The sequence below is a fragment of the Salminus brasiliensis genome, chromosome 6 (genome assembly GCF_030463535.1).
Source record: "Salminus brasiliensis chromosome 6, fSalBra1.hap2, whole genome shotgun sequence".
Lineage (NCBI taxonomy): Eukaryota > Metazoa > Chordata > Actinopteri > Characiformes > Bryconidae > Salminus > Salminus brasiliensis.
Window position 1 is genome coordinate 32346478 of NC_132883.1, and position 13388 is coordinate 32359865.

At 38.9% G+C, this 13388-nt stretch overlaps 1 protein-coding gene across 1 annotated transcript in view; it reads left to right on the top strand.

Annotated features, from left to right (window-relative positions):
- Window positions 1–2355: 2355 nt before the first annotated feature.
- snrnp200 (small nuclear ribonucleoprotein 200 (U5)) overlaps window positions 2356–13388 on the top strand; it is a 33834-nt gene continuing 22801 nt past the window's right edge. The window contains exons 1-17 of the mRNA XM_072682043.1: window positions 2356–2679; window positions 2911–3074; window positions 3151–3322; window positions 3868–4060; window positions 5013–5068; window positions 6184–6279; window positions 6919–7071; window positions 7223–7322; window positions 7965–8101; window positions 8211–8291; window positions 9453–9626; window positions 11797–11934; window positions 12021–12176; window positions 12290–12460; window positions 12558–12751; window positions 13013–13136; window positions 13233–13382. Coding sequence (XP_072538144.1) covers window positions 2635–2679; window positions 2911–3074; window positions 3151–3322; window positions 3868–4060; window positions 5013–5068; window positions 6184–6279; window positions 6919–7071; window positions 7223–7322; window positions 7965–8101; window positions 8211–8291; window positions 9453–9626; window positions 11797–11934; window positions 12021–12176; window positions 12290–12460; window positions 12558–12751; window positions 13013–13136; window positions 13233–13382 — 2304 coding nt within the window. The 5' untranslated portion in view covers window positions 2356–2634. The remainder of the gene's footprint in view (window positions 2680–2910; window positions 3075–3150; window positions 3323–3867; window positions 4061–5012; window positions 5069–6183; window positions 6280–6918; window positions 7072–7222; window positions 7323–7964; window positions 8102–8210; window positions 8292–9452; window positions 9627–11796; window positions 11935–12020; window positions 12177–12289; window positions 12461–12557; window positions 12752–13012; window positions 13137–13232; window positions 13383–13388) is intronic.

Below are 13388 nucleotides of genomic sequence, written 5' to 3' on the forward strand. Positions count from 1 at the left end.
AGAGGTTGGAGATAGAACCTTCCATGAATTATCATTACTTGTGTCTAAAGAAGACACCTGCTGTAGACCCGCTGTAAGGACTGTACTTACAAAGACACAAACATGCAATGTTAGGGATCAGCATCACCAGCATTTGTTATATTTTGGATGCTGTTGAGATGCACAACCAGCAATGGCATCCTGGGATGACCAGCCAAACCAGCAAAAACCTATACAGGTCTATGCTTTTGTTTCGCAGCAGAGTAAAATAAAAGTAAAATAGTGTTGGGCCACCCTTTGCAGCTTCAACTCTTCTGGGAAGGCTTTCCACAAGGTTTAGGAGTTTTAAGGGAATTTTTGACCATTCCTTCAGAAGCGCATTTGTGAGGTCAGACACAAACACAAATGTTGGATGAGAAGGCCTGGCTCGCAGCCTCCGCTCTAATTCATCCCAAAGGTGTTCTATCGGGTTGAGGCCAGTCAAGTTCTTCTACACCAAACTCGCACATCCATGTCTTTATGGACCTTGCTTTGTGCACTGGTGCGCAGTCATATTGGAACAAGAAGGGGCCATCCTCAAACTGTTTCCGCAAAGTTGAGAGCAGGAAATTGACCAAAATCTCTTGATATGCTGAAGCATTAATTTCCTTTCACTGGAACTAAAGGCCAGAACCCAACTTCTGACCCAATCCCCCTCCCCCAAACTTTACAAAATAAGTGTACTAAATGAATGGTACAGACAAGTACTATTCTCCTGACAACCGCCAAACCCAGACTTGTCCATTGGATTTCCAGACAGAGTTCTAGAGTCCAGTGGTGGCGTGCTTTACACCACTTATGTACCACCATTATCTCTGAATGTATTTTATACTTTACTTAATTTACATTATATACAAAATAATTTGTTTAATGGTTCTTAATGACAGTGGTGGGGCACCGGTAAGTCAAGGTTAAGATAGGGACTGCATCATTAATGTTGGAACAAAACGTTTTTTTTTTTCTAAGCAAATATTTGTGTTCATGTTCACATACATTTGTGTTCATGTTCTTTAGCTCCATTACAGACACAGTGTTTTCTGCTCTAGCACTGCTTTGGGTACAAGTGATGCAATTCTTGCCATCTGCCACTGGAGTGAAACCATATGCATGTCTTGTGTGCATAAAGTAGTAACATAAGTATTGGCGCAAACAGCCACAGAGTGCTGGCATGGAGCTGGGCCTAATCGGGTTTCTGACTTTTCTTGAAGTTGGCCCAAAGTTGGTTGGAGGAATAGGCCAAAATACCAGCTACAGTGTGTGCAAACCTTGTGAAGACTTACAGGAAACGTTTAACCTCTGTCATTGCCAACAAAGATTATGTTACAAAGTAAAACAAAGTTAAACTTTTGTTATTGACCAAATACTTATTTTCCACCATAATTTACAAATAAATTCTTAAATAAAATCCAAAAATCTCATTTTGTCACTCATAGTTGAAGTGTACCTATGATGAAAATTTCAGACCTCTCTCATCTTTCTAAGTAGGAGAACTTGCACAATCTACAGCTCGAAAAAAATCCTGCAGTACTTTATTCGCAAAATGCTGGCCTTCTGTCAGTTCCTCGCTTTAGAAGAATCAATGCTGGAGGAAGAGCTTTCTCTTATCAGGCTCCCCAACTCTTGAAGAAACTTCCTATTGGTGTTTGGGACTCAGACACACTTTCTCTCCCCTATATGCTGAGCTGGCCCCTGCTGTCTGCTTGCTGCTGATAGCTGCTGAAGTAATTTCATTGTTCTTACTATTCTCTATGATGAATATATCTATTACATTATGACTATATCAGCACACCTGAGCAGAAGAATCATAGTATGTGGTTAAGTTTCGCTGGTTTGCTGTTTGAGATGCTCAGCGTCGCAGCGTGAATATTTTGCAGGCCTGCTATCAGAGTTGCTCTGTGTACTGTACTACTAGTGTACTGTACTACTAAAAACAAAAACAGAACTATTAACATTTTACATATCAGTTTGGAACAGTAATATTTGTTGCATTCAGTTCTACCTTAAATGAAACAGCAGTTACACTCTGTCACCTGCACACACATTAAAATAACTGTTGCATCAGTTAACATTGAAAAAGAGGAACAAGATAACATCTCTTCAGAAAGAAAACTTTAAACCTGGTTAATAGTGGGGCACTGATTCATTCACATATTTCATGTAGCTACATAGAAACTCACTTTGATACTACATTGCTAGTAAAGGCTGAAAATATCATTTTCAGAAGAGTACATGTATGCGCCTTTGCCGAGATATCTCCAATCCACACGGGGGCGATAAATCGCCATAGAGCCGTCATTGCCTGGAAGCGGAAACCTTTGCATTAATCCGACGTCATTTCGCGAGCGTTGGGCATGCGTTGAGTACTTTGTGCATGTTTGAAACATATAGACGTTGCTTGCATACGCGCTCTAAATCAGTCGGTAATATAGTCCAATGTATTTGTGTAGAATCTTATTTTAGTATATTATTGTCTGGTTTTTATCTTACCTTGCGAACGGATCGTCCAGCAGGTCAGCTAGGCATACAACGCTAATTTTAAAGCAACGTAGCTAGCTATCTAAATGTTTTGAGAGTTATCCAGGTTTGATATTTTTGTTTGAATTCAATTGTTTGAGGATGGCGGATGTTACCGCTCGAAGCTTGCAGTATGAATATAAAGCGGTATGTATGATAACTGGATTCTTTTTCTCCACCAATTTTCTGTTAAAACCGATTTTAGAAGAGTAACGTAGGCTAGCGTTAATTAGGTTATCTAAATAAAGCTTATGCGTGCGCGCGTAAGTTCTATACAGTTTTGTGTGTGTATAGAAAGAATGTGAGGTAATATGTTAGCTATGTGTGTAATGGTGACGTTGGTTATAAATCGTTTTTTTTATTTTTTTTGTCGTCTAGAATTCAAACTTGGTTTTGCAAGCAGACCGCTCGCTCATTGATCGCACTCGACGAGATGAGCCTACAGGCGAGGTATTGTCTTTGGTTGGAAAACTGGATGGGACGAAAATGGGAGACAAGAGTCAAAGAACAAAGCCACAAATGTTGGAAGAAAGGAGGGCAAAGTATGTTTTGTAATTTTGCATTGCTGTATTTTTAGTTATTTTTGCTTTTTTAAAAATGTTTCTGTTTGTGATGTAGGAGAAGAAAGCGGGATGAAGACAGACATGATATTAACAAAATGAAAGGATTTACACTGTTGTCTGAAGGTATTGATGAGATGGTGGGTATTGTATACAAACCTAAAACCAAGGAGACCAGAGAAACGTATGAAATCCTCCTCAGCTTCATCCAGGCTGCTCTTGGGGACCAGGCAAGTTCAGTATATTTATTGTTAAGTTAAACGTAAGTGTTGCGAATGAAACTCCTTGTTTAAAGTCATTGATATGAAGTGACTGTAGCTCTGGGTTCTGGAGTTTACTCAAATTAAAATGGAATTATCTGACAGTTTAGGCTGTGCTTGTGTTGGACGGCCTATCCCTTCAGACATCAGTCAATAAAATAAATATTTTGATTTGAGTTATGAGTGACTCCTATTTACAATGCCTTTATGTGCACACAATTATCAACTTGCTTGCAGTATAATCCCCTAGTGATTGTCAGTTTTTTTTTTTTTTTCTTGCTTTCTTTGCTGGGCATTTTTAATCTGCATCACTCAATACTTTGAAGGCCATTAACTTTACAGATTAATTGTAAAGTGCTAATTGTATTAGGTCTAGGTTTTGAAGAATTGTTGCACCCTATGCCTCAAATTTATTGGTGAGAAAAGTAAAAATAAAATTGCACCTTACAGCCATTAATGCTTGTTTCTCTCCCTATGCCTCTCTCCCTCATTCTTTTTTGCAATTTCATCTTCAGCCAAGAGATATTCTGTGCGGTGCTGCAGATGAGGTGTTGGCTGTTCTTAAGAATGAGAAGATGAGGGATAAGGAACGGAGACGAGAAGTTGAGCAATTGCTTGGACCAACAGATGACACGCGCTACCATGTCTTGGTCAATTTGGGCAAGAAGATCACTGACTATGGGGGAGACAAAGAACTCCAAAATATGGGTAAAATTTTGAAAGTTGAAATGTTATGACAGTAAATTACTGACTTACTGTACTGACTCATAATGCCAGCACTATGACTGCTTGAGAAGAATACAGGAGTACTAAATAGGGGGTAACAGTTCCCAAATGCTTCAATGTGCTGGCGCTACGGTTTGGTGTAGGCAGGTATACAGGGAATATGCGGTAGCCTATGTGCAAAGATTGATGTAATGCAGAACTAAATTTTACAAGCATATAAATATCCAAAATCACCCTTGGTGTAAGCGGAGTAGTGTTAAGCCAGGTGAAAAATTATTTGCCTTTGTTGGTGTGATACTGAATACTGAAATTTCCATAGATTGGCTAGTAGGAGTGTTTCAGTTACATATTTAGCAGTTGCACACATTCTGCATACACTTCAGTTCATCAGTGCGCCTCAATGCACCATGCAGCATTTTGATGGCATGATATTAAGTTAAAGCCATATTGAAACCACTGAAAGCCACAGTAGATCACATGTGAGTTGGCGTGTACACAAAGGCAGCCAGTCTTTTGCTTACCAAAAGACTCAGGCCGGGTTTCCTTAGCTAACATCCTGATTCTGTACAGCTTGTATCTCTGAACTGAAACGGCCAGTTCACAGTGGATAAAATATGACGTGTAAATGGATCTGAATAAATATTTACAAAGTTTGTATTTAGTTTCACTAAACGCATTGTGGTATTTCATGTATAGTACTTTTTCCATCATCTCCAAGTGCGGAGGGTCAGATGGGTCTGTTGCATTTAAAAAATTTAAAACTAATCATACTAAGGCTAAGGTGCACAGATGTTAAAATGATCATGTGAGCAATTTATGCATATGTATTAAGGAAACCTACAATACTTTTAAAAGCAACTTCTAAATGTAAGCTTTCTTTTTGTTCATGACTGGCTGTCTAAAGAGCATTTTAATTTTTCTCTCCTCAACACAGATGAAAACATAGATGAAACCTATGGAGTAAATGTGCAGTTTGAGTCTGATGAGGAGGTATGTATGCGTGAATGTATAAGTTTAAAAAAAGAAAAAAGAGGAAACTATACAGGAGAAAAGGAAATGTTTCTTCCTTTAGGAAAGTAAAATATTGCTTTCACAGTTTGAGCATGGTGATCAGATTGTTCGGTAAAGCAGAGTGCATCTAGGCAAACATTGTTAACTTGGTTGTCCCTGTAAAGAAGTATTTCCAATAGAATAGAACTCGGATGAACTTGAACGTATTGGCACAATCCCTAATGCTGTGGGACAATCAAACAAAATGTTTGCCTAATTCCAAATAAACCCAATCGTTACCAATAGTTAACTAGCTTGATTAGGTTCTGTAGAGGTGAGTTGTCAATCAATGGCTCTAAAGCCTCGCATAATAATATATTACCAAGTCTGTCTGGAAAGGTTAATGGAGCCCTGACCTCCCTTTGATTGATCAACCAATCATGCTAATAGGCGATCTGCCCCAAAAACATTGGTTCATAGTCTGAACTGATAATCTTGGAATCTGTAATAGTTTAAAATGAGTCCAAGAGACATTCCTACAGTAGTGATATATAGGACATTTAAGTAGACACATGCAATGGCGATTTCCTCATCTCAAACAACTTGGAGAAAATATAGGCCGCTCTGTTTGAGGTACCCCAGCAGCTGTTCCCTTATAATGCGACCTCAATGAGCTGGAGCATTGTTGTCCATGAAGATGAAATTAGGCCTGTGTTGTTTACAGTGACTGGATTAATGATGTTTTTCATGTAGTAGGGGCTTGTCACTGTGTAGTGTGACAAAGTGTAGAGCAGTTCTTTATTAACTAGACACACCTGCCCACATAGTAACGCCACCACCAAAAGCTTGTCTGGTGACAACAGTGGCTGATGCATAGCGCTTTTCTTGATGTCTTCAACGTTGCTGTCGGCCACCGTTTCTGTGGATCAACTTCCATCAGTTAGCTGAGGCCCACTTGTCCCTCGTTCAGTGTAAATGCTCCCTGGCCCATGCCCTGTAAAAATATATATTTTAACCCCATTTTGCCACATCTGTAATAAGTGTTTTGAACCTGTATGTCAGCATGCTCTCCACTTTACATTGTTCTAACCAAAGTCTGAAAAATGTTTCCTTAGGAAGGTGATGAGGATCAGTATGGAGAAGTGCGGGAAGAAGGTTCTGATGACAGCGAGGGTGAGGAAGCAGATGTGGGATGCACACTGTCTGCTAATGTAAGTAATCAAGCCATACTTGATGAAATTAGGTTTTGCAGTCATGTAGAGGAATTGAAGATTATTGTTTCTGTTGCTGCTAAGCAGTCTTGGTATCAAGTCTGAAGAAAGAAAAAAACAAGCCAGTGACTAGTCAGTGTGATTGTTTTTTTGTTTTTTTTGTGTCTGTGGCAATCCCTCGGTATAGAGTATAGCTGTCACTTTGCCAAATGCAAAGTCCGTAAGACTACTTGGTCAATTCATGCTCATTGGTGGTGCTGTACCCCGACGTTTCTCTTGGTGAATTTTTGTTCCAGCATGCACGTTAGATGTTGACAGCTGGGATGAAAGCTGTGAAGAAAGTCAATGAAACTGTTAGCTGTTTTTCGCATTTGACTATGACTGTGCGTCTCCGTCACCTGGCAATTTAGTATTACGCTGTAAGGTTGTATAATATGTTTGTTTTGGTACTGGAGTTTATAAAAAAGGGTCATAAAAGTATATAGTGTGTCAAGATTTTTTATCGGATTATGATTTCATATTGCCCACCCATGCTTTAATTTTTTATTTTATTTTTTGCATCTCCAAAATTGTATATTGTGTATTTAACAAATGTATAGGCATAATTGTGTAATGATGCGTTTCATGTTTTCTCCTTAGTTGGGAAGTGCAGGAGATGTGATGACCACCAAAAAGAAAGACCTTCACCCTAGAGACATTGATGCTTTTTGGCTTCAGCGACAGCTTAGCCGTTTTTATGATGATGCTATTGTGTCTCAGAAGAAAGCTGATGAGGTTCTGGATATTCTTAAGGTGAAGAGTTTGTATTCACACTGTTCATGCTAATACCTTTTCTTCCAAAATTCTAATAGCCATGCTATTAAATGAGAAAGCAAGAAAATGTCAGACAAATTTGTAAATTTTGTGTGGATGGGTTGGCTGACTTGTCCTATCCTGTTTGCAGACTGCTGGTGATGACAGAGAATGTGAGAATCAGTTGGTACTTTTGCTGGGTTTCAATACCTTTGACTTCATCAAGGTCCTGCGCCAGCACAGGCGCATGAGTAAGTGCATCCATCCCCCCCCCCCCCCCACACACACACACACACACACACCCATCCTCCAAAGTATTGAACTATTGAATTTGTTATCTGGAATAATGGTGCTCTATCTCTAGCTGGAGTGATGATCATTCAACAGTCTGGCCTTAATAATGCTCTTGTCACTGAATGCTATTGTCATCGATGCTTCAAAATCTAGTAGAAAGCCTTCTTTACACAGTTGCAGCAGTTTCTACAAAACAAATGCAGAATACAAATCTTTAATACCCTTGAACTTGAGAAGCTGTGAATGAGCAGGTATCCCAATACTTTTGTCTATATAAATAGGTAAGTGTGCACATTTGTATGTAAAATGTGACATTGGTTTATGTAGAAGATATTAGGTTTATAAGAATAAATCAATCCAGTGGCTGCAGTGTATCGAGGAGTAGCTTTTAAGTGTAAACTTTGGCAGAGTGAACGCTGGTCTTACCAACTTCTGCTGGCATGGATCGGCCCTGTATCCCCTTCCAGGTGGTTGGAGGTTATGTAGCATGTGTTTGGGGTGGGAGGAGTCCCTAATGCTGTGCGTTCTGTGCGCACAGCGCTGGTGGTGAAAGTCTTGTGGTGTTTTGTGTTTACGTCATTGTCGTCTTCCCCCCCCAGTCTTGTTCTGCACCATGTTGGCCAGTGCACAGAGTGAAGCAGAAAAGGAGAGGATAATTGCCAAAATGGAAGCGGATCAGGACTTGTCCAAAGTTCTTTACCAGCTGCAGGAAACTGAAAAGGAAGACATTATTAGAGTAAGTACTTAATTATCTAAACTTCTTGGCCTTTCTATAAATGTTTATACACTACATCCAAATTGCGTTTTTTTTCTATAACTATAAGCTCTAAATATTTGTTTTATAGGAAGAGCGATCTCGCAGGGAAAGAGTAAGAAAATCTAGAGTAGACAACGATCTGGAGTCAATGGACATTGATCATGCAGAGGTATATGCCCCCCCCCCCCCCCCCCCCCCCCCACTGCAGACATGTAGGCATGACGATACAAATATTGTACCATGGGAATAGAATAAATGGGTAAATATGGGAAATAATGGGCATAAAATGGGAATATTCGAGGCTAAAGGTGAGAAACGTACATATAGCAAAGCTGCTCCTCAATCCCAGGCACATGGCACATTACACACTCAAGGGCTATTGGGACCACACCCCCCGCATGCACTGTTCATTCCCCCATCATTTTTATTGACTAACACCTTTGAATAATTTTAGCAACTGTTAAGTCAAGGTGTAATCTCGCATTTGCTTGCTATCTATATTTTTTGACAAGAATTACCAAGAATATCATTTAACATTCAGTCAAATCAAGTGTTTTTTTCCCCACACGCTAGTGGTGATGGTCAGGTATCTAGAAATCATCTGGACAATTTCTGTACATGGAATGAGCAGTGAATGCAGGGGTTGTGGTCTTAATAGCCCTTCGGAGTGTAATGTGCAATATGCCTGGGATTGAGGAGCTCTATATATATATATATATATATATATATATATATATATATATATATATATATATATATATATATATATATATATATATATATATATATATTTTTTTTTTTTTTTTCTCCTTACTACATGCAAGTTTCTCACCATTATCTTAAAATATTTTAATTTTATTCCCGTAAATTCCCAAAGTTTTGTAGCCCTAGCCTGGATGTCAAATTACAAAAGCCCTGCTGACTGTTGAACAAAAATATATATTGAAATGCAGATAACTAGCCTATTTTACAACACAGCTTGTTATTTAAAACGTTTACTAAAAATTAATGTTGCTCACAACTAGTTAGAGCTAATGGCTAAGCAAATGCTAAACAAAAAAAAACTGCAGTACTGGAAAAGAGGTTGGTAAAGGTTGTGTGCCGCTGGTCAGAGGTTCATAGTCATCATGGGGATTGCTGGGCTTTAAGTGATTTCTTTGGCTTGTCCTTGGAAAGGGGTGATGAGAGAATATGTACATCATATCTTTACCAACCCAAGAAGCACCAAGGCTGTGCAATAACAATACTTATATAGCCACCTAGCTAACATTTATCAATCTGACTGTTTATGAAGAGCAATTTAAGTAATCCTTAACACTACCTTCTGCAGTCAGTGGCAGCACGGCAGCTGCTAGATCTGGAGGATCTTGCTTTCACCCAAGGCAGTCATTTTATGGCCAACAAGCGCTGCCAGCTGCCTGATGGTTCCTTCCGTAAACAGAGAAAAGGCTATGAGGAGGTGCATGTACCTGCACTTAAACCCAAGCCCTTTGCTGAGGATGAGGTATGTGCTTTTCATTGTTCTCAACTTATTTACCTCTCTTAGACCTTTTATACTTCTATACTTAAGTATTTAATTGAATATTTATTTAACTCTATTTTATAACATGGCTATGGATGACAAAATTCAATTCAACAAAATATATATATATATATATATATAATGAGAGAATTTTGTTGTCCATAGCCATATATATATAAATTTAAATTACATACATTTTATATATTATTTAGGTTTTCTAGGTCACCAAAGCTTCATTGAGGGTAGCCACTTATACACCCTCTTTTAAATCTATGGTTTCATGTATCTGGATTGATGGTCATTCAGAAAACGGTTAATCAAGTTATTGCTGCTAAAGGTGGTTCTGCAAACTATTGGCTCCAACCACTGCTACCTGCCTTATGACCCTGTTAAAACCTAAATGGGCTCTATCTGCCACTACTATTACCACTATTAACCATCACTGCTATGACTGTTATGCTACCCAATGATTATTATATTATGATTAAGAATGTTCCATACCTGAGCAGTGCAATAGGCTTGATGGTTCGGTTTATCAGTAATTTGTAAATAGTTCTGATCAGAAGAGGATGGGTCCCCCTTGTGAGTCTTCTTCTTTCAGCTTCAGCAAAAGGTCCAATCAGCTCATATTTAATACCAGTATACCCTTCCACCTTGCTGCCAAAGTGGAGCCCTGTGCCTGTTACTGATCTAACCACAGGCCCATCCATCTGGTCCGTCAAGAGTCACTCATTTCATCAGTCCATAAAACCTTTGAAAAATCTGTCTTCAGATATTTCCTGGACCAGTCTAGACATGTCTTGTTCAGTGGTGGTTGGATTTCAGCCTTTCTTACTTTGGCCATGTCTCTGAGCACTAAACATCTTGTACTTCGTGGTCCTCCAGGTAGGTTGCAGTTCTGGAATATGACAGAACTGAAAGATAATTGGTTCCTGGTAAGAATCACGCTTGATTCTTCTCAAATCCTTGGCAGTTAGTTTGCGTGTTTTTTTGTTGTTTGATGGTTCTGCGATCACGCCCCAATATCTTAGCAATTTCAAGAGTGCTGCATCCCTCTGTGAGACACTTGATAAATTTTGACTCTTCTTTTGCCTAAAGAAAAATTGTGCACGTCTTGATATAGGGTGTTGACCATCTTTAGAGGGCATACTTTATATTTTATTACATTACTACTTCTAAATGCAGATATTGTTAAAGCATGTACCATCACCATGTGAAGATTTCGTCATCCTTGAAAATGCATGCAAGATGCAGAAACATCCTAATTGTTTCATCACTTTAGCTTTTTTTTTTTGCGTAGTTTAAATAAATGCTTTTCCTCGTTACCACTTCTTAATTGCTCCGTGAGGTCAGTGGTTTGATCAAATAACAGTTATATTTTGCTCACAGGGTGGAAAAAAATGGATTGACAAGCCCAATTTTATATTTGTCATTTAATACATGTTAGCTGAATCATCTGTCTGAAAATTGCAACTGTTAACCTGGAGAGAAGATCGTTACCATTAGCACTGTTAGCAGGGTAACAGTTTGCTTGTTGTTTTGACAACCTTGTGTCTGAGAGAAAAGTTATGCAATTTATACAATCTGCGTCTGTAAACAGACTCTGTGCAACAGCTTTATTACGTTGCCGAACTCGTGCTCCTTATCTAGATTACAATTTATGAGCAGGCAGCTTTCTCTCGTAGTGTTTACTAGTTTCATCTGTTTTTACTGTCCTGTGCATGTGCATAGACAGATAAAATGAGCAAAGCAGGCGGTATTCAGACATCACTATATCAAATGCTAATGATAGAAATACCCAAACGCAGACCAATCTCAAAAGGAAGGTAGCATTCTGAACAATTGGTACAGCATTGGCACCTCAATACTTCATAGCAGTGTGAAGTATTTTGGTCAACAGAGTAGATGGAGGGCCAACATGCTAACACTGAGCTGATAACTTAATTGCACTTGTTGTGTACTAGGGGTATTCATGGTCCAGGGGTCTACCACAGGTGTCCACATAGACTTTAACTGCTTTCCTCTGAATGCATTTAAGGTAGCTCACTGGCCAATACCTTTTTTTTTTTTTTTTTTTTTATGTTTACATTTCTTTGTTATAATGCTGTTGTTGCTTTGGTCTTTGGAGTTTCACAATTTTATTACTTTTCAGACTCTTGTGGCTGTTGAGAAGATTCCAAAGTATGCCCAGGCTGCCTTTGAAGGATTTAAAACCTTGAACCGCATCCAGAGCAAACTGTTTAAAACTACTATGGAGACAGATGGGAACTTGTTGGTTTGCGCTCCCACTGTAAGCGCACTAACAGAATAAATGTCTGACATATAGTATTTTGATTATGTATGTACTTAAAATGTCTAACTATATTATTGCTTTAGGGTGCTGGTAAAACCAATGTTGCCCTGATGGCTATGCTCAGAGAGATTGGCAAGCATATCAACATGGATGGCACCATCAATGTAGATGACTTCAAAATAATTTATATTGCTCCTATGCGTTCATTGGTACAGGAAATGGTGGGCAGTTTTGGAAAGGTAGGAACAAGTTTGGCTCTGGCAAATTTGGGTCTGGCACTTTTGATTCTTCTAATGTCCTTCTGATCCTTCTGATTTTTTAATTTTATTTATTTATTTATTTTTAAATAAAGCGTTTGGCCAGTTATGGCATCACAGTGTCTGAACTGACTGGTGATCACCAGCTCTGTAAAGAGGAGATCAACGCCACTCAAATCATTGTGTGCACACCAGAGAAATGGGATATCATCACCCGCAAGGGAGGGGAGCGCACATACACCCAGCTAGTGCGCCTTATTATTATTGTAAGTAGCCTGAGCTAAGCTGTGAGCAAAAGGATGTCAAGGGAAGACATGATAAATTTGTAACTCTATTTTTCACTTTGCTTTAATGTCTATTTAGGATGAGATTCACTTGCTGCATGATGACCGTGGACCGGTATTGGAATCTCTCATTGCTCGGACCATCCGAAATGTGGAGCTGACCCAGGAGGAGGTGCGCCTCATTGGTCTCAGTGCCACACTGCCAAACTATGATGATGTGGCCACATGCCTGCGTGTGGATCCTGCCAAGGGCCTATTCTACTTTGACAACAGGTGAGGTGTGTGTGTGTGTGTGTGTGTGTGTATATATATATATATATATATATATATATATATATATATATATATATATATATATATATATATAAAATTGTTTTTTTTTTTTATTTTTTTTTTTTTCTTCTTTTAAAATAAATTCTTAAATGAAACACATTTACCTAGGGAATAGTATCCTAAGTATGCCTTGGTGGATGATTAAGACACATTTAAGTTAAATAACCCCTACTGCTCACCGCTTTGAACCCTTGTATTCAGTTTCCGTCCTGTGCCACTGGAACAGACCTATGTAGGAATCACAGAAAAGAAGGCCATCAAGCGTTTTCAGATCATGAATGAAATTGTCTATGAGAAGATTATGGAGCATGCAGGAAAGAACCAGGTGAAATGAAAAAATTCTTGAACAGTGAAAATTCTCTAAAGGCTCTTTTAAACATGTCATTATCAAGCAGAAATAATTTATTTTCCTGACTCTTAGGTTTTGGTGTTTGTACACTCACGAAAGGAGACAGGAAAGACTGCAAGGGCCATCAGGGATATGTGTCTTGAGAAAGATACTCTAGGACTGTTTCTTCGTGAGGGCTCGGCTTCCACTGAGGTCCTGAGGACGGAGGCAGAGCAGTGCAAGGTCAGT